Raw genomic sequence first — 20884 nt, forward strand, 5'->3', positions numbered from 1 at the left:
CTACACCAGCGGTTGGCAAACCGCGGCTCGCAAGCCACATGCGGCTCTTTGGCCCCTTGAGTGTCCTAACGGCACTTCTTCAAAATAGACTCGCCCAGGCCGAAAACCGACTTCTGCGTATGGGCCATGAAGTTTCAATCCACTGTACGTGCGCGCTTGCATGTGGTATTTTGTGGAAGAGCCACACTCAAGGGGCCAAAGAGCCGCATGTGGCTTGCGAGCCGGTTTGCCGACCACTGATCTACACCGTCTTCAACGCTTTGCCTGTTATAATGCATTGTAAATAAGGATTGAATCAAAAGCACAAACCTGGAAGCGGCCCCGCTGAAAGGGTCCACTCATCGATTTGCATCTACTCAAAGGCCTACTCTCAGCTGCGAACTCTCCTGTCAGAGGATTGGGACCAGGAGCAACTGTGGATATCATATCATCTGTTTCCACTGTGAGTTTCGCCAAGTTGTAAAGAGAGAAGAGAAAATTGGTTAAGGCTAAATCTGTTTGCATTACCAAAAATAAAGAAAAGCAGAAAGAAAAAAAAAAAAAAAGCTTAACTCCGGCTAGACAATTAAAAAGTGTTGCCCTAACTCTCAACCAGACATTGCAAGCTTTATCCCGACTTAGTATCTATATGAAATGAAAAACTCTAAAATCAAATTACTTACAGAAGGAAAAAAAATCAAATGGCGATGACATTAATGGGAGGTGTCACACACATGGGCTACGTGGAAAAAAGTGGCAACGTTTGGGTATGAGGAAAGAAAAACCGAAAACCGAACAGAAGGAAACGAAAAGTGATGTTACCTAGGCTAGGTCCCTGACTGTAAGCACACTACCTTGACGGACTTTTGATTTCTTGAAAAAGCTGGTTGACTGCCGTAGCCTGTATGCCCAGCTTTTTAATTTGCGAGTCCAGGATTTCTTGCTAATAGGATTTTTGAGACTAGGACAAGTAAAGCTTAGGCCAAGATATCCACCTCCTGTGTGCAGACGAGTGGCTCCACTGCTTGGCACGGCAGCAGGATGGGCCTCTGGATCCCCTGGAAGTGAGGCATCTGAGGACATCTCCTGATCGAGACAAAAATCAAAATGGTAAGGTGTAGCAGTTGGTTATACCATTGCAGTTTCTTGTATGGACGAATCAGTAATCCTATCTAATAAAGAGGGAATATGCTAATTTACTGCCCCGCCCTCAAAGATGATGGCACCCACAGCCACAAGATGGCAGTGCATAATCACCTCAGCCCTGCCAGGATGGCATGCAGGCCTGGTCGATCCGCATGCCTGCCTCAGGAGGCCCCCAGTCCCCTCAGCCCCCCAGCCGCCCAGCCGCCCAGGGCTGGCCCAAGGCTCAGGTAACCAGGGCTGGCCAAGGCTTGCGCTGTCGGCAGTGGCAGCAGCAGATGTGTGATGGGGTAACACCTTTTCCTGATCGCCAGGTCGCCTCCTGCCCCTGAGGGCTCCCAGACTCTGAGAGGGGGCAGGCCAGGCTGAGGGAACCCCCTCCAGTGCATGCACTGAGCCTCTAGTCAAAAACAGAATGCCATGTATACTTGCATTAATAGCACCATTTCAGACAGAACCTGAAGTATGCAACTTATGGAAGGAAGCCTTCCCCTTTCTTTAAAAATATTTAGACATCAGACACTGGCAGAGCTCAGTTGGTTAGAGTGTTGTCCCCATCCACCAAAGCTGTGGGTTCAATGCCAGGTCATGGCATATATAAAAAATCAACCAATTAATGCATAAATAAGGGGAACAAATGGCTGTCTCCCTCTCTCTCTCCCCCTTCCTGTCTAAAATCAGTAAATGAAAAATATATATTACTTAGACTTCAGATAAATAAAACAACAGAATATGAATCTCCTACCCTAGAATATTCTCTCTTATAGCAACTTTGAAAAATGGAAATTATTTCCTTCGTATGCACTAATTTACTAAAAAAGGTTACTAAAACCCTATAATTTTTTTCTTTTTAAGATTATCAAAATGTTTTAAAAATTATTTCAGAGAGGGAGAAACAGAAACTTCAAAGATAAGAGAAAATCATCAATCGACTGCCTCCTGCACATCCCCTCCTGGGGATTGAGCCCACAACCCAGGCATGTGCCCTGACCAGGAAACTAACTGTGACCTCCTGTTTCATAGGTTGATGCTCAACCACTGAACCACACTGGCTGGGCAAAACACTATATATATTTTAAAATATATTTTATTGATTTTTTCAGAGAGGAAGGAAGAGGGATAGAGAGCTAGAAACATCCATGAGAGATAAACATCCATCAGCTGCCTCCTGCACCCCCCCACTGGGGATGTGCCTGCAACCAAGGTACATGCCCTTGACCAGAATCAAACCTGGGACCCTTCAGACCACAGGCTGACGCTCTATCCACTGAGCAAAACCGGTCAGGGCAAAACCCTATATTCTTAAAATGAACATTTTTATGTATGCTTGTTATCTAGACATGTAGATTTACAGGAAAATATTACCAAATCAATTTTTTTACTTTATGTAAGCACACAGAAATTTACAATGGATCTCAAAATTACTTCAAATTCATGCTCTAAAAACTGTTAGCATAAGGCTGGCAATAAAATCACTCTTTCCTCTTCTTGACTTGCTATCCCTCTCCAAAAAAAAGCTAGAGTTAACTGCTGTAATCTAAATAATCACTTTAAAAATAAGTTCCCTGTAATAATTAACACAAAAATTAATATACACAATCAAAAATACTTTCAGAAACATGAGAATGGTCAATACCAATCTAGAAAGTTAAAGGAGTCTTTAAATGCTCAAGGAATGGGTTTTAGCATTTGTCTGAAGGAAGACAGCCTAAGTGGCACTAAGTCTATTGCAGTCCTGGGTAAGATTTAACACTTGGGGCAGGTTAGCAGTTTATTGGAAAGAAAATTCTAAACAATTAGTGTTAATTTTCCAAAATCTCATTTGGAATGGTAACAATACTACCTTCATGAAGAGGAAAAATAGCCCTTGCTGGTTTGGCTCAGTGGATAGAGCATTGGCCTGCAGTCTCAACGGTCCTTGTTAGAGTTCCAGTCAGGGCGCATGCCCAGGTTGTGGGCTCAATCCCCAGTGCGGGGCGTGTAGGAGGCAGCTGATCAAGGATTCTCTCTCATCATTGATGTCTCTCTCTCTTTCTCTCTCTCTGTCTCTCTTTCTCTCTTACTCTCTGAAATCAATAAAAATATATTTGTAAAAAAAGAGGAAAACATTCTCAATAATATTATAACGTAGAAAGTGTTGCATTGGGCCGGGACTGGTTTGGCTCAATGGATAGAGCGTCGGCCTGGGGACTGAAAGGTCCCGGGTTCGATTCCGGTCAAGGGCATGTACCTTGGTTGCAGGCGCATCCCCAGTAGGGGGTGTGCAAGAGGCAGCTGATCGATGATTCTCTCTCATTGATGTTTCTAGCTTTCTATCCCCCTCTCTTCCTCTCTGTGAAAAATCAATAAAATATATTAAAAAAAGAAAAAAAAAGAAAGTGTTGCATTGGTCCCACTGAAATTCCAGACAAGATTTTTCATAAGTAATAAGTGGGTCAATGTGGTAAATCACATACAAGTTCTAGCTTCCTTTACCAATCCACATTCTCAGCCACACAGGATAAACAGATGCAGACATATGCATATATAATCAGAGGAGGAAAAAGCAGCCCACGACATATGCAGGAACTGTTACAAAACGCTGCAAATTTGAGTGGCAGATACGGGCAGTGGGAGAGTCCTGGCCGACCGAGATAATTAGCGGTTGGCTAGAACGCTGACAAAGTTCCACGCGATCTGGCTTCTCTGCCTCTTCAGCATCACATCATAACACCCTCCCACGTGCTGGCTTTCTTTTGGTTCCTGAAACGGGTCTCCATCTGTGAATGCCAGCGCCAAACGCAAGTCCTTCCTTGACCACCTGAGTCATCCCGAGTCTTTCTCTCAGAGCCCTTTATTTTATTTGTTACGTTTTTATTAAGTTATTATCTGTGTACATATTTTAACATTGCCCCCCCCCAGCCCTTTACTTTAATTATGTATCTTTTTAGGGCCCATCTTCCCCCACTAGGACGTGGACGGCACAGAAACGGAGATCTTGGCTTCCTCAGTGCTCGCTGAGTGGAAGAGTTAGCTGCTTGGGGTAGCAAAAAAGGAACAGCCAGGCAGATCTGGTCCTTCTCTCTCCACCTCCACAGCAGGCAAAAGACAGCGGGAGGCATCTGCTCCCGAATGCGTGGTAAGAGGAAAATGTGTGTGGCCAAGAGAGGGGTCAGCAGTGTAGGGAGGAGACGACATCCAGGAAAAGGGGAAGCTTGTCTTCCGAGCCACCCTCCAGGCCAGCAGGCACCAACCTTTCGGACCTCACGGACCAGCAGTGGTCCGTAGACCACCGGTTGGCGACTGCTGCTCTAGGCAGCAAAGAAACAAGGTGCAATCCAGTGCCAGGAAGCATGGCCCATGCCCACCTCCAACTGACTGGAGGCAGGCTACGATAATGATGCGTAGTGTTTATGAGGGACCAACATGTTAAAGGGGAGAAAGAGAAGATGAGCACACAACTAAGAATCAATCACCAACACTTATGGGAAATCAACACAATCAAAAAACACTTCACAAACAGAAGAATAGCCAAGGAACTAGCATTAGTAACATAAAATAAGACTAATATCTTCAGGAGATGTGTGAATCTACAACATCTATAAGAAAAAACAGCCCTAACCGGTCTGGCTCAATGGATAGAGCGTTGGTCTGCGGACTCAAGGGTCCCAGGTTCAATTCTGGTCAAGGGCATGCACCTTGGTTGCGGGCACATACCCAGGAGGGAGTGTGCAGGAGGCAGCTGATCGATGTTTCTCTTTCATCTATGTTTCTAACTCTCTATTCCTCTCCATTCCTCTCTGTAAAAAATCAATAAAATATATTTAACAAAAAGAAAAAACAATGACCTACAATGACTAGAAATTAAAAACACAATCATCGACATTAAAAAATAGCTGAATAGGACATGGGAAACAGCTTAAAAATTGAGGAATTCTCCCAGTACAGAAAGCAAAGGGACAGAAATGAAAGTGTGAAATGAAAACCTGATAGATAAGAAAAACAGGAAATGAAAGAAAACTATCTCTATTCATAGATGATATGATCTTATATTCTATATAGAAAATGCCAAATCACACACCCAAAGCTGTCAGAGCTAATAAACTCAGCAAACTTGTAGAATGTAACACCCAAAAAAACCAGTTCTATTTCTATACACTAGCAAGAAAAAAATCTTAAAAGTAAATTAAGAAAACAATTCCATTTGTAATAACAACAAAGAATGACAAGTAGTGCTGGAACAACTGGATCTCCACATACAAAATACTGAAGCTGGCCGAAACCAGTTTGGCTCAGTGGATAGAGTGTCGGCCTGAGGACTGAAAGGTCCCGGGTTCGATTCTGGTCAAGGGCATGTACATTGGTTGTGGGCAAATCCCCAGTGGGGGGTGTGCAGGAGGCAGCTGATCGATAGTTCTCTCTCATCGATGTTTCTGGCTCTATCCCTCTCCTTTCCTCTGTAAAAAATCAATAAAATATATTTAAAAAAATACTGAAGCTGGACCCTTCTTAATACGATATACAAAAATTAACTCAAAATGATCCTACCGTATGTACTTAATCAAGTGTGAAGGAAAATAAAGACATATTTGGACATTAAAAAACATTATTATTTCAACATGGTATTGCTTTTTATAAAAAACAAAACATGTTTCACGTATTCAAAAGTTCAGCCATTTAAACTATCCAGTTTAATGGTTTGTTTGTTTTTTGGGGGGCTCCCCGTAGGGGAATCGAACCCCGGTCTCCCACATGACAGGCATTTAGTGGGTCTTTAAAAACTGAATTTAGCGGGGTGACATGGTTCACAAAACAAAACAGGTTTCAAGTGTACAACTGGGCGAAACATCATCTCACACTGCATCGTGCTCCCATCACCCAAAAGACACACACACACACACACACACACACGTCTCTCATGCAACATATTTTAAAATATCAGTCACAGAAACATTTCAGGGAGGGTGGAATTTTAGGACACCAGAAACAATGGCAGGTAAGTTTGATCAAGATGAAGCAATGGGCACTTAAAAGAAGCCAAAGAATCCATTTGACAGTAACACTTGGAAGAAGTCTCCTTCAAATAACAAAGTATAAATGACAGAGAATTATATATATATATATTTTTATTTAAAAAAATATATATTTTATTGATTTTTCACAGAGAGAAAGAGAGAGGGATAGAGTTAGAAACATCGATGAGAGAGAATCATCAATCAGCCGCCTCCTGCACACTCCCCCCACTGGGGATTTGCCCGCAACCAATGTACATGCCCTTGACCGGAATCGAACCGGGGAACCTTCAGTCCGGAGACTGACGCTCTAACCGGTTTTGGCTATATTTCACTTTTTATAGTCCTAATCACATTATATGATCATTAGATAACATTTATAATATAAATGCTGTTTATTGATTTCTAATTCTTTAAATCAAACTATAGACAAAGTACAACCAATAGTTACAGAAAATATATAGATGCTAAACTTTACCAAAATTAAAAAGTAATCCTATCTAATAAAAGAATAATATGCAAATTGACCACCATTCCAAAAAACAAGATGGCTGCCCCCATGTGGACACAAGATGGCCAGCAGGGGAGGGCAGTTGGGAGGGACCAGGCCTACAAGGGAGGGCAGTTGGGGGCAATCAAGCCTGCATGGGAGAGCAGTAGGAGTGACCAGGCTAGCAGAGGAGGGGAGTTGGGGGTGACTGGGCCTGCAGGGAAGGGCAGCTGGGGGGGGACCAAGCCTGCAGGGGAGGGCAGTTAGGGTCAAACAGGCTGGCAGGGGAGCAATTAGGCATCAATCAGGCTGGCAGGGGAGTGGTTAGAGGCAATCAGGAAGGCAGGAAGGTGAACAGTTAGGAGCCAGCAGTCCTGGATTGTGAGAGGGATCCCAGATTGGAGAGGGTGCAGGCTGGGCTGAGGGACACACACCCCCGTGCATGAATTTTGTGCACTGGGACTCTACCTAATAAAAGAGTAACATGCTAATTGACTGTACCTTTGCAACTCCCATCAGCCAATCAGGAGTGAGGATGCAAATTAACCTAAGAAATATGGTGGGTTAATTTGCATACACAGGCACTGAGCTGCTGGGGGTGGGGCAGGATGCTGTGTCATTGCCATGGTGATGACGCAGGCATTCAGCACCACCCCAGCTGCTCCGGGCCTCTGGGCAGCGTGGGAAGGTAGAACGGTGGCTCTGAGCTGGAGTGGAAAGGCAGCTCCACCCAGAGCAAAGGCGCTGCCGGCAGCCAGGGGAAGGAAGGTCCATTCTTGCACGAATCTACGTGCATCAAGCCTCTAGTATAATTAATAAAAATTGGAAGCCTCTAGTATAATTAATAAAAATGGAGGAAAGAGCCGAAACCGGTTTGGCTCAATGGATAGAGCGTTGGCTTGGGGACTGAAGGGTCCCGGGTTCGATTCCGGTCAAGGGCATGTACCTTGGCTGCGGGCATATCCCTGGTGGGGGGTGTGCAAGAGGCAGCTGATCGATGACTCTCTCTCATCGATGTTTCTAACTCTCTATCTCTCTCCCTTCCTCTCTGTACAAAATCAATAAAATAAAAAAATAAAAAAATGGAGGAAAGAAAAAGTATAATTTCCTCACCCTTCATAGCAGTAAGCCAATAAGTACTGTTTGAAATTACTAAATTAAAAAATAAATAAGTATATTATTTACTAGTTATTAAGGCCAATGAGCACAAGAATTAAAACAGAAACATAGATCCTAGCCGGTGTGACTCAGTGGATAGAGTGTCAGCCTGTGGGCTGGGATTCCAGTCAAGGGCACATGCCCAGGTTGTGAGCTGGATCCCCAGTAGGGGGAGTGCAGGAGGCAGCCGATCAATGGTTCACTCTCATCATTGATGTTTCTATCTCTCTTCCTCTCCTTTCCTCACTGAAATACATAAAAATATATTTAAAAAACAAAAAAATAAAACAGGATCTTAGAACAGCCAGTGTGGCTCAGGTTTTGAGCATTTGCTTATGAACCAGGAGGTCAGGGTTTGATTCCCAGGCAGGTCACATACCTGGTTGTGGGTTTGATCCCGTGTGGAGGGGGGGGTGCATACAGGAGGCAGCTGATTGATGGCTTTATCTCATCACTGATGCTTCTAACTCCCTATCTCCCTTCCTCTTTGAAATCAATAAAAATATATTAAAAAACAAAACCCCCAAACCAGGAACTTAACTGTGTTTGGGGAGTGCAATGGGGGAATGGAGGGTGTTAACAAAACAATTACTTTAAATTCTCTATTCTTCTGAATTGCTTTCATGTTTATGTATTAATTGAGTAATTTAAAATTACTATCTACAAAAAATAAATATTTAAATTATATCTATTCAATAAAATATTTTACTATTGCTCTAAAAATTTAAGTGAGGTGGAACTATGTGTACTGATATGAATAGTACAAAATAACTGGGGGAAAATGCAATCCACCCGGCTAGTGTGGCTCAGTGGTTGAGCATCGACCTGTGAACTAGGATGTCACAGGTTTGTGTTTAAAAAAAAATATATTATATTGATTTTTTACAGAGAGGGAGAGAGAGAGAGAGACAGAAAGCTAGAAACATTGATGAGAGAGAAACATCGATCAGCTGCCTCCCGCACCCCCCCCCAACTGGGGATGTGCTCACATCCAAGGCACATGCCCCTGACCGGAATCGAACCCGGGACCCCTCAGTCCGCAGGCCAACGCTCCATCCACTGAGGCAAACGGGTTTCGGCTAGCATGTCATGGTTTGGTTCCCGGTCAGGACCCATGCCTGGATTGCGGGCTCAGTCCCCAGTATGGGGCATGTAAGAGGCAGCCAATCAATGATTCTCTTTCATTATTGATGTTTCTATCTCTCTCGCCCTTACTCTCTGAAATCAGTAAAAATATATTGTTAAGAAATGCAAACCAGTCCACCCATGTAAAGAAGTATATGTAGCCCTGGATGGTATGACTTCAATTAGTTGAGGGTAACCTTATACAACAAAAGGCCACCAGTTCGATTCTAGGTCAGGACACAAGCCTGGGTTTCGGGCTTGGTCCCTAGTATTGGGTGCAGGAGGCAGCCAATCGATGTCTCTCTCTCTCTCTCTCTTATCAATAAAAACATAAAAAAAGCAGTGTGTATTTATAAAAAAGCCTAACCATTCAACCAGCCGGTAGCTACAACACACACAATGACCACCAGGGGGCAGACACTCAATGCACAGGCATGGAAACATTGAACAGACTGATGAATCTTGGAGGGAAGGGGGGAGGGTGGGAAGAGATTAACCAAAGATCTTATATGCAGCCTAGAGGCCTGGTGGACAGATCCGTACACCGGTGGGGTCCATCGGCCCGGCCTGCACCCTCTCGCAATCTGGGACCCCTCAGGGGAAGTCAAAGAGCCGGTTTTGGCCCAATTCTCACAGGCCAGGCTGAGGGACCTCAGTGGTGCACCAGGCCTCTAGTATATGAATAAATATATAATATGTATCCATGTCTTATAAATATATGACATATATAAAGAAATACGTCAACAAATATGTGTATGTCAGTTAAAACATGTCTGAAAAGATTTATTTACAGCTATGTCTATAGGTTTGGAAGTGGGATGGATTTTACTCTATATATACACACAAATGCTACCCAAATATAATAATAAAAGCAATAGATACAGTGGTAAAGATTTAGAAACATGGCTATCCTATATACTATAAATTGAAAAAATAAAGTTGCAGATCAATATGTATATAGCACAATCCTATTTTTGTGAGTGAAAAATTCCAGGTGTGAAAATAGATCTGTGGCCGAAACCGGTTTGGCTCAGTGGATAGAGCGTCGGCCTGCAGACTGAAGGGTCCCGGGTTCAATTCCGGTCAAGGGCATGTACCTTAGTTGTAGGCACATCCCCAGTAGGGGGTGTGCAAGAGGCAGCTGATCGATGATTTTCTCTCATCGATGTTTCTAACTCTCTATCCCTCTCTCTTCCTATCTGTAAAAAAAACCTATAAAATAGATTTAAAAAAAGAAAAAAGAAAAAAAAAAAAGAAAATAGATCTGTGTAAGCTGAAGTCAGGAAGGGTTAAGTACCCACCAAAAAGTACCCAAAGAACTTTCCCATGGATACAGACAATAGCGTGGTGAAGGCTCGGGGCAGGTGGGGGAGTGGCGCAGGGGAGGGCTGGAAGGGGTCAATGGAAGTTAGGGGGAAAGGGGACATACGTAATACTTTCAACAATAATGATTTTTAAAAAAAGATGGGCTAACTTAAGTACCAAATAGTAGATAAACATCAGATAATGATTACTTCTGTGATTTAAAGAGACAGAAAAGGGAAATTAAACTGGTACGTTATGTAACCTAAAAAAGAAAGTCATGAGATTGTGTCATTTTTACTTTTCTTATAAAGAAAAATTTCAAATGAATTAAACCCCACAAAAACAAGATTATGTTAATACCATAAAATTCTTGAAAAGGAAACTAACAACAGACATTTTTAGCTGTAAATCTAAAAGTAAGTTCTTCCTACCCACAAAATCAATGAGTCCTGTTCTTGTTATTAATACAAAACAGATTTGGCTTGCAAGTTCCTAACTAATTCACCAGAGGGCGCTCTTACCATAAGTAGGTCTGCCATCTCTGGCCACCTACAACTAAGATGGCCTTCTGAAATACCTGTGCCCTCAGAATCTTGTGACACAGACAATTACCATTCCGAAGGATAGAACTTTAGCAAAGAATGTTTTGCCTGGCTGGTGTAGCTCAGTGGTTGAGGGTTGACTTATGAACCAGGAAATCACGATTCGATTGGTCCCCGGTAGGGGGTATGCAGGAGGCAGCTGATCAACGATTCTCTCTCATCAGTGAAGCTCCTATCTCTCTCTCCCATTCCCTTCCTCTCCATAAAAGCATGTGTTTTTAAAGAATGCATTTTTTTTAAAAGCACAAGGATAAGGAGTTGTTTAGAAAGAGTCATACTTACATGTAAACATAATTCGCTGGGCACAGAAGTAATGACATTCAGGTCACTTTTGAACACTGATATGTTAGCAGGCTGACTGGCAGCCACATTGGACAGAACCTTAGGGCCCGTCTGCTGAGAACCGGGGGACTGCGCAGGACTGTCTTGAACTCCACAGTGGCCGATGGCTATGACTTCCGGCACCGGGCCCGGGAGCAGATCTTCAGCACAGGAAGAAAATGGAGAGTCGATGCTCTGCGTGTCCTTCTGGCTGTCAGGGTAGATGCTAGTCAGGCTGTGCTCCTGATAGAGCAAGTTTCGTAGTTTTTCATCCAGGGTTTTAATTCGGTTATCTGCAAACTCCATTTTGGGAGGTCTCTCCCCATCTGATTCCAGGACAGTAGCGGGTAGGAGGGGAGACGGTTCGTGGCCGGGGGTCTGAGTGGGGATGACCTTCTTAGGAGAACTTGCTTCAGTGTTCGCTGCGGTTTTCTCTCCTTCTTGGGAAATCAACTCTGTGTCCGTAGTTGGCTGCTGCACTGCTAAGGACTGAGGCCTTTGATCGGACAGCAATGCTGACGCTTCAGGAGAGTTACCAGCAAACGGAGTTGACTCGCCAGGAGGTGCCGTGAGTACATTAGCCTGACTGGCAGCTTGGTGACAGGGAAGCACAGGTAAGAATGTTTCTGCTTCGTTGGTGGGTCCCTCACATTTCACAGGGACTGCAGGAACTGAAGGAGCAGTGTAAGTAGAACTACTTACAACTGGTGCCATTCTGTGGCTGTCCTCTTCCGCTTGATGGACTACAGCTGGCTGCTTCGTTTCTACACTGGCACATTCAGAGCTCTTACCGTCCACCACATCCTTGAGTTCTGAGGTTAAAAGTGCAGGCTGGCATGGATCACTTTCTGGAGTGAGCAGTGTGTCCTGTGACATTTCCTTATTATTTGTTTTCCTTGGACCTGGAACAATAACAAAGAATGGGTAAGCGTGTATTGGTAAGCACAAAGCATGGACTACTACGCAAACTCAAAGGGGACAGGCAGATCAAGGGGCAAACGAGAACGTGTGTGAAGGTACTTTTGTAAAAAGGACTCAGAGTATACAATTCTACCTGTGAAGGAAAAGAAAACCTTCTCTTTTTTTAAAAAAATAAATATTCAATAAAAATGGCTTAAGTGTAACCGGTATTAACATCTTCCAAAATGATTATGAAAATTCTCACAAGCACGAAATTGCGCATGCAGACAAGTTAAAAATATGGTCCGGCCCTGGCCAGTGTGGCTCAGTTCACTGTGCACCGAGAGGTTGCAGGTTTGATTCCCGGTCAGGGCACATGCCTGGGTTGCAGGCTCCATCCGCAGTAGGGTTGTGTAGGAGACAGGTGATTGATGTTTCACTCTCACATTGAAGTTTCTCTCTCTCTCCCTCTCTCCGCCTCTCCCTTCCTCTCTCTCTAAAAAGCAAATTAAAAAACCTTAAAAAAAAAAAGATACGGTTCATATGTTGCACCCCTATCCTCCGAGTCTGGATAAAGTTGGCAGAGAATAAATGCTTACTAGAAAGTGGATATAGCCCAGGCACTGTAGATATGGACTGCTGAAGAGAAGGAGGAGATTGAGCCTCACGGTTTCTTATCGTTTGATTGATACAGAATCGCCACCGACCAACTGGGGATGACTGAGGAGCGGATTCATCTGTGGAAAATTTAATATGCTAAGCAACTGTCAGAATGTTTACCTTACTGACTAAGGAAACCAGGTTAAAACACCAATTTTTCTTGTACCTCCATTTCCAACAACACTAGGATGTGTGCAATTTATGAGACCAGACCTTCTCCCCAATCCTGAAAAATACTCTCAAGAATTAAGAATAGCCCGGCCCTGCCCTAGCTGGTTTGGCACAGTGGGTGAACCATAGGCCTTCAGACTGAAGTGTCCCAGGTTTGATTCTAGTCAAGGGCACATACCTCAGTTGCAGGCTAGATCCCTAGCCCTGGTCAGGATGTGTGTGGGAGGCAACCAATTTGTCCCTTTCAAATCGATGTTTCTCTCTCTGTCTCTCCCCACTCCCGTCCACTCTCTCAAAAATCAATGGAAAAATATCCTCGGGTGAGGATTAACAACAACAAAAAAAGAATAGCACAGCCGGTGTGGCTCAGTTGGTTGAGCTTTGTCCCATGCGCCAAGAGGTCATTTCCCGGTCAGGGCACATGCCTGGGTTGCAAACTCAATCCCCAGTAGTGGGTGGGCAGGAGGCAGCTGATGGATGTTTCTCTATCATTCATAGTTCGATCTCTCTCTCCCTTCCTCTGTCTCTAAAATAAAAATAAAAAACTTAAAAATTGTTTTAAAAAGAATTAAACATAAGATGACTTCAGAGAAAGATTTTAGATTCTTCTGAAACAAACATATCACTAGTAGTTAGAAGCCGGGTACTTTTTCTGGGGGGGAAGGAAGGAAGCACTTTTACCATTAAGGCCTACATTTCCTGTTCTGTATCCTGATTATGGTGCTTATAGAAATCTACGCTAAGTAATACAACTTCCAGGACTGGATACCAAAGGAAAAAGTCAATGTCACTGTATGACAACTTCAAAAAATAAAGTAAAATATGCCCCTGCATCTTTACCCCTCCTTTGCCAACTTCCTGTAATAAGTAATTCTCTATTAAACGTTACCCTAGTGTGCCAGCCAGAAACCTGTTCGGACTCCTGCTAATGAGAAGAAGAAGATAGAGAAGGACCCCGGCATTCCAACACAAGCTGAATTTCAGGGTAATGCTATCTGGTTCCATAACTCGCACACCACCTGTTGCTTCTTCGTGTCGTTATAATTCCTTCAGAGGTCCTCATTTGTCTATGGCTTTTCTCCCCTCCCAGAGACTCTAAATATACCCATGACCGGAGCTGAGAAGAATGGAGAGGGAAAATCTTCAGAGAAAACAGAGACCCGCCCCCTCCCCCACTTAGTCCCTGGAAGTTTATCTGGTACCTGATTTACAAAAACTTAGTGATCAGAGCAAGGAGAAGCTTATCACCAGTGGAATGAAATCATATCAATGACTATTAAAACACGAGGCAAATTTTGAACATAATGATTTTAGTTAAGAACGTTTATGCACACCTCACGTGGTGGGGGGGTGGCGGGTGGCGGACTTAGCAGTCAAGTTCAAATAATGAAACCGTTAAAGATCATCAGTACCATGACTGCTTTTCTGGTAGCATACCATACAGCAAGTCAGAAATAAATGAACCAGATAAATCACCAACACTTGAAGGAAATTTGGAGAATAGTTTTACTTCTTATTCTACTTTCTTCTGGGCTATCAAGTTCTTTCAGAGTGTGGGAAATTGTACATTAACAACTTATCTAATTCCCTTATTGGCTAACATCTTTCTCAATGAAGATGTGTAAATTCAAGTCTCCAAATGTCTTGTTTCAAATGCCACCTGGCAAATTGTATTAAATATACTTACTGCTGGTTTGAGTGGATGCAGAATTTATCTGTGCTGGTTCAGATGACCCTGTCTGAATTAAAAATGAATAGGTAAATAAAGAAGTTTCTGACGCATATCCTAGAAGACCTATTTGCTAAATAATTGCTCTTACTTGGCCACTGTTGGGTTCTACGGCGACAGCGTCAACTCCACTGGCTCTGTCTGCAGCAGAGTGCACGTGAAGGATCTCCTGGGCTTGACCCACAATAGCCCTCAATTCCTCGACAAATTTTTCTTTCTCACTATCCAGCACAAAGTTATCTTCGACCTGTCCAAAAGTAAAAGTAAGCCAATTACGAGAACGGATTTAATGTCTTCCAAATGATAATAGTATGTCTATCAATGATTACTACCCAGAAGAAAAATAAATTAAAATTTATTATTTACATCCAAATGCCGCAACAGAATTAACAAAGACCAGGTATTAAATTATTAGTTCTATTTTGAGACCACTATCATTTGTCAGATCGGCATTACAGAGGAGAGAAGCAGCAGCCAGCATTTGAAAAACTATCTGGCATTCTATAAATTGATTGTCATTTGAAGGATACAACTGAGGCAATGGCCAGGAATATATCTCTAAAGAAAACTGGCAGAAACAAAAGCATGTGTACTCTTCCTGTCACCCTAGCCCCGTGGATTGATGCTTAGGCCTCACCTCGAAACACTGATTTAATTAAGGACCTAGGGAATTGTTTTTTAAAAAAACCCTCTTCAGGTGATTTTAACATGCAGCCCGGGATAAAGAACCATTGACCTAAAACATCTCTCAATGAAACACCTTCATATTTTGCAGATAAATAAACTGAAACCAGCCGAAGCCGGTTTGGCTCAGTGGTAGAGCATCGGTCTGCGGACTGAAAGGTCCCAGGTTCGATTCCGGTCAAGGGCATGTACATTGGTTGCGGGCACATCCCCAGTAGGGGGTGTACAAGAGGCAGCTGGTCGATGTTTCTCTCTCATCGAAGTTTCTAGCTCTCTATCTCTCTCCCTTCCTCTCTGTAAAAAATCAATAAAATATACTAAATAAATAAATAAATAAATAAATAAATAAATAAATAAACTGTAACCAGAGGAGGTGCACTGGCTCTCTCTTGATCATAACCAATTTAGCTCTGCACAAATTTTAAAAAGAGTATTCTAAGAACAAGATGACTCTGAATAAATGGGGGAAGAGTCACAGGGAAAAAAGAGAGAACACTGAAAGAAGAATCATTTGGTTTTACTGTACTTACCATATAGTCTGCAATATCCTCGGGTGCATCGCCATCAACATCAAACTTGAAGGTGACCATCTTGTTATTGTGTGTCTCTAGCTGACACTCAACCATGTTGTCTCCAGAGGTTGACACCTGGGCACAAACATTTCACCACCAGATTAAGAATCAACATAGTTAAAATGGCTATCTTACCCAGAGCAATATACAGATTTAATGTGATCTCAATCAAAATGCAAATGGCATTTTAAAAAATAATTATATATTTGCATATATATATTGCGAATCCTCACCCAAGAGAAACATTGATGCGAGAGAGTCTCATCGATTGGTTGCCTCCCACATGTGGCCTAACCAAGGCCGTGGATCGAGCCTGCAACCAAGGTACATGCCCTTGACTAGACTGAACCTGGAAGCCTTCAGTCCATGGGCCAACACTCTACCTATTGAGCCAAAGTGGCTAGGGCAAGAAATATATATTTTTAAAGATTTTAAATTGATTTTTTAGAGAGAGGGAGAGAGAGAGACATCGATTTGAGAAGGGACATCGGTGAGCTGTTTCCTGCACACCCCCTACAGAGGATCAACTCACAACTCTGGCATACGCTCTGATCAGAAATTGAACCGGTGACCTCTTGGTTCAAGGGTTGACACTCAAACCACTGACCCACCCCAGCCAGGTGAAAACAGAACTTTTATAACAAGGCAAAAACAAGTTATAATAGTCAGTATCACTATGTACAATGCAAAAACCTAAATTTGGTCATTGATTCCCAAAACTCTCTTTAAAAAATATTTTTAAATTGATTTCAGAGAGGGAGGGAGGGAGGGAGGGAGGGAGGGAGGGAGGGAGGGAGGGAGAGAGAGAGAGATAAATATTAATGATGAGAGAGAATCCTTGATTGGCTGCCTCCTGCACACCCCTTCCTGGAGATTGAACCTGCAACCCGGGAATGTGCCCTGGCCAGGAATAGAACTGTTGCTTCCTGGTTCATAGATTGACGTTCTACCACTGAGCAATGTTGGCGTGTACCTTGGTTGCAGGCACATCCCTGGTGGGGGATGTACAGGAGGCAGCTGATCGATGTTTCTAGCTCTCTATCCCTCTCCCTTCCTCTCTGTAAAAATTAATATATATATATATATATATATATATATATATATATATATATATATATATATAAGGCAGGATATAAAATTAAATATTTTTAATTTTTAATTAAGTATTAGCATCCATCCAAAACCTATACTTTATTGATTAGAGATATGGGGTTACAGTCTTATCTGGATTCAGGTCTGACTATGGCTTGCTAGTCGAATGACCTTGGGCAAATTACTAAACCTCTCTAATTCTCATTTGTAAAGGTAAGTATACTACCAAATACCGTGTTTCCCCAAAAATAAGACATCCTCCGAAAATAAGACCTACTTACAGGTTTCCTTCTGAGTGAAATATAAGGCATCCCCCTGAAAATAAGGCCCCCCTAGGCTCTGTCTCAGAATGCTATTGCTAAACATGAGAGATTGGTCCACTGATTCTGAAAGAAATGGAGTCACAAGAAATTCACCAGGAAATTCAGGAATTGAATTATGATGATGTTCCAGAAGATGATGACATGATTGTCATTGAATAAATGAGTAAATTCTTGATACTGTAGGATTCACAGTTTGTCTGGTTTGTGTTGACAACTACCGTACTACTGTACTGTATACAGGTAATAAATTGCCTTTATTTTCATTTAACAATAAATGTGTACCGTATTTTTCTTCATGGAAAAATAAGACATCCCCTGAAAATAAGACCTAGCGCATCTTTGGGAGCAAAAATTAATATAAAACACTGTCTTATTTTCGGGGAAACAGGGTATCACATAGGATTATCAAAGGATTAAATGACAAAGTAAATATGAACATTTGGGGTGTCTACCACAAAATAGTTCAACACATTTTCACTATTACTGGTATTATTACCATCTTAATGTAAAAGGTGATACATACATACATACAGAATAAAAGAGATGAAACAAACTAAAACATTAACAGGTATTATATAAGAGAGTACAAGTAATTTTTAAAAACACATACTTTTACTGATTTCACAGAGGAAGGGAGAGAGAGAGAGAGATAGAAACATCAGTGATGAGAGAGAATCATTGATCAGCTGCCTCCTGCACGCCCTCCACTGGGAATTGAGCTCCTAGCCAGGGCATGTGCCCTTGACCAGAATTGAATCTGGGACCCTTCACTCCACAGGCTGATGCTCTATCCACTGAGCAGAACCAGCGAGGGCACTACAAGTGGTTTTTATTTTCCTTATATTTCCCATGTTTAACAATACATGATGCTCTCATTATTAAAAACTTTTAATGAAGGAAAGGTTAATTTAGAGAGTCTTACAATCCCACGCTTGCACAGTAACACTGCCCCTCCCTGACTCCCCAGGCCTCTATGCGCACGTAGCCCGCCAGTGCTTACACACTGACCTGCAGGACAGTAAGCTGGAACTTGGTCCCCTTCTCTGGGCGAGGACAGGACACTCTTCTCTGTTTGGTCCGATCCTGTTTGCCATTTCCACTTGGGTTATCGGCGGTGTTGTTGTTATCCTTCACAGCTACCACGTCTTGCTGCGAACTAGTAATTAAAAGCATAGAAGCAACTTCTTTTAAAAAATATATATATTTTATTGATTTTTACAGAGAGGAAGGGAGAGAGATAGAGAGCTAGAAACGTCGATGAGAGAGAATCATTGATCAGCTGCCTCTTGCACACCCCCTACTGGGGATGTGCCCGCAACCAAGGTACATGCCCTTGACCGGAATCGAACCTGGGACCCTTCAGTCCGCAGGCCGACGCTCTATCCACTGAGCCAAACCGGTTTTGGCATAAACTACAATATTTAAAGAGAGTCCAGAGTCTCCTGAAATAATATCCAAAGGTCCAGAAGACAAATGAAAATTCCCTGTCATACCAAAAACCTGGAAAAATCACACTTTGAATGCAGAAAAACAGTTAACAGACACCAGCACCAGAATGAATAAGATATTGGAAGTAACTGACAAGGATTTTAAAGCAAAATGATTCAATAAGTAATTATAAATACTCTGGAAGCTCATTAAAACATTTAAAGATCTCATTAAAAATAGAAGATATTAAAAAAGATCAAAATGGAAATTATAGAACTATAAGTACAACCACAGAAAAACAATGCATTGGAATGGGCATAATAGCAGAATGAATAGGACAAAAGAAAGACTCAGTGAACTTGAAAACAGAGTAATAGGAATTAGCCAATCTGAATAACACAGTAAAACATTAGTTTACAGCTACCAAATAATAGCACAATTATATATCTCATTATAATGTATTTCTTTACATTAGCTGGAATTTTACTCTATATTATTTCTTTTCTTTATTAGTTCTTCTAAGTTTTTCTTAGAAACAGAAATGTTATGAGAGCAAGAAAATGGTCAATAATTTCACAATCCATGAGCTTCATTAAAATAAAAAAGTAAAAAACAATACCTACCATTTGTATTGAACGTACACATAAATCCAAGAACACAAAATTTCCTCCAGTCATGATACAATGGGCCCTTAATGACTGCAATACTTCAACATATCCTTATCATTTCCATGGTATTAAATTTGAAGATACTCACCTTCGTACTAAATCCGATTGTAGAATTGCTGCTTGTTGTTCAGCTGCAGCTGGTTGGGATACAGGCTGTGAATAGTACAGAAACAAAACTTAGGTTAACAGCAAACTTCAGGCTAAAGATGAAATTTGGTGTTATTTCAGAAAACATACAATGTTATATTCCACATATTGGTTATTCAATAACCAGGAAGAACATCTACACTTTTGTATGTTTACCTCACATTTAAGAAAATCTGTATTTTATTGATTTCAGAGTAGAATGGAGATGGAGACAGAGATGGAAGCTTCAATGATGAGAGAGAATCATCAATAGGCTGCCTCCTGCACGCCCCCTACTGGGGAATGAGCCCAAAATCAGGGCATGTTCCCTGACCAGGAATTGAACAGTGACCTCCTGGTTCATAGGTTGATGCTCAACCACTGAGCCATGCCGGTTGAGTCAGAATATATTTCTTTATAGTTAAAAAAAGGATTGATTGCTTTAAGAGATGGGGAAAAAAACATCAATTTGTTGTTCTACTTATTTATGTATTCGCTGGTTGATTCTGGTATGTGCCCTGACTAGGGACCAAACCCACAACTACGGTATTGGGACAACTAACCAACTGGACTACCTGGCCAAGGCCGCACAAAATATCTTGTAGAAGGAAAGAAAAGGTTGCAATCTGATACTTTTTTCTACCCAAATTATATTGCATTTATGAATGTGAGTGAAAGGTAAGTTTCACATACCCAAAGGATCAAAAATAGCACACCAAAATAACCTTGAAAAATTACACAAACCCATTTTCCTAACTACAGAGGCACTTAGCAAAATTTCAGCATCCAGGATAGTTAGGTTGTGGTATAAAAACCGGTTCTGCATCCTAACACTAGCAATCAGTATTAAGTCCAAGTGATTAAAACTGCGTTTCAAAATTGTACACATGAAAGCTGAAAATGTAAAATGTATAGTATGATAAAATAAAAAATACCGTTCGTACTATCACCCAGAAATAACAGTTTGCCTTTTCCTTAAGTACTTTATATAGCAGCAATCCACAGATAATCTTTCTCTTATCTCCTTCCACCCATCAGCCAAATTGAAGATTTCAGCTGTGCTATTTTACAGGCTGGTTCCTTCCTTTGAGAATGAGACCAACTAGAAAGGTCCCCATTCTTTCAATATGTTCCATGCTTTACCTAATTTACATTCAAAGGGGGAAGGCTGAACAATGTCCCCGTAAATCAATCCAAATGACGAATGCCCTCGGACATTATGAAGCTATACAAAGCGGTGTGTGCATTTTGCGAACATTTTTTTTGACAATGTTCAGGAAACACACCCGCTACTTAGACCAATTTCCCTTCAATTACAGTACAGCAATTTTACATAAAACCACTATTGTGCTAAGTAGCATTTTTACAGAAATGGTTTAATGCCCTGAAAGCCAGAATCACTCTTTCTAAAGAAACC

At 41.9% G+C, this 20884-nt stretch overlaps 1 protein-coding gene across 1 annotated transcript in view; it reads right to left on the minus strand.

Annotated features, from left to right (window-relative positions):
- Window positions 1-20884, minus strand: part of WNK3 (WNK lysine deficient protein kinase 3) — a 114159-nt gene that overhangs the window by 14442 nt on the left and 78833 nt on the right. The window contains exons 11-18 of the mRNA XM_084870997.1: window positions 19430-19494; window positions 18254-18401; window positions 15789-15905; window positions 14666-14821; window positions 14533-14584; window positions 11076-12016; window positions 975-1065; window positions 310-440 (exon numbers count right to left, since the gene is read on the minus strand). Of these exons, the coding sequence (XP_084727123.1) occupies window positions 310-440; window positions 975-1065; window positions 11076-12016; window positions 14533-14584; window positions 14666-14821; window positions 15789-15905; window positions 18254-18401; window positions 19430-19494 (1701 nt within the window). The remainder of the gene's footprint in view (window positions 1-309; window positions 441-974; window positions 1066-11075; window positions 12017-14532; window positions 14585-14665; window positions 14822-15788; window positions 15906-18253; window positions 18402-19429; window positions 19495-20884) is intronic.

The sequence above is a fragment of the Pipistrellus hanaki genome, assembly GCF_964339955.1.
Source record: "Pipistrellus hanaki genome assembly, chromosome: X".
NCBI classification, from domain to species: Eukaryota; Metazoa; Chordata; class Mammalia; order Chiroptera; family Vespertilionidae; genus Pipistrellus; species Pipistrellus hanaki.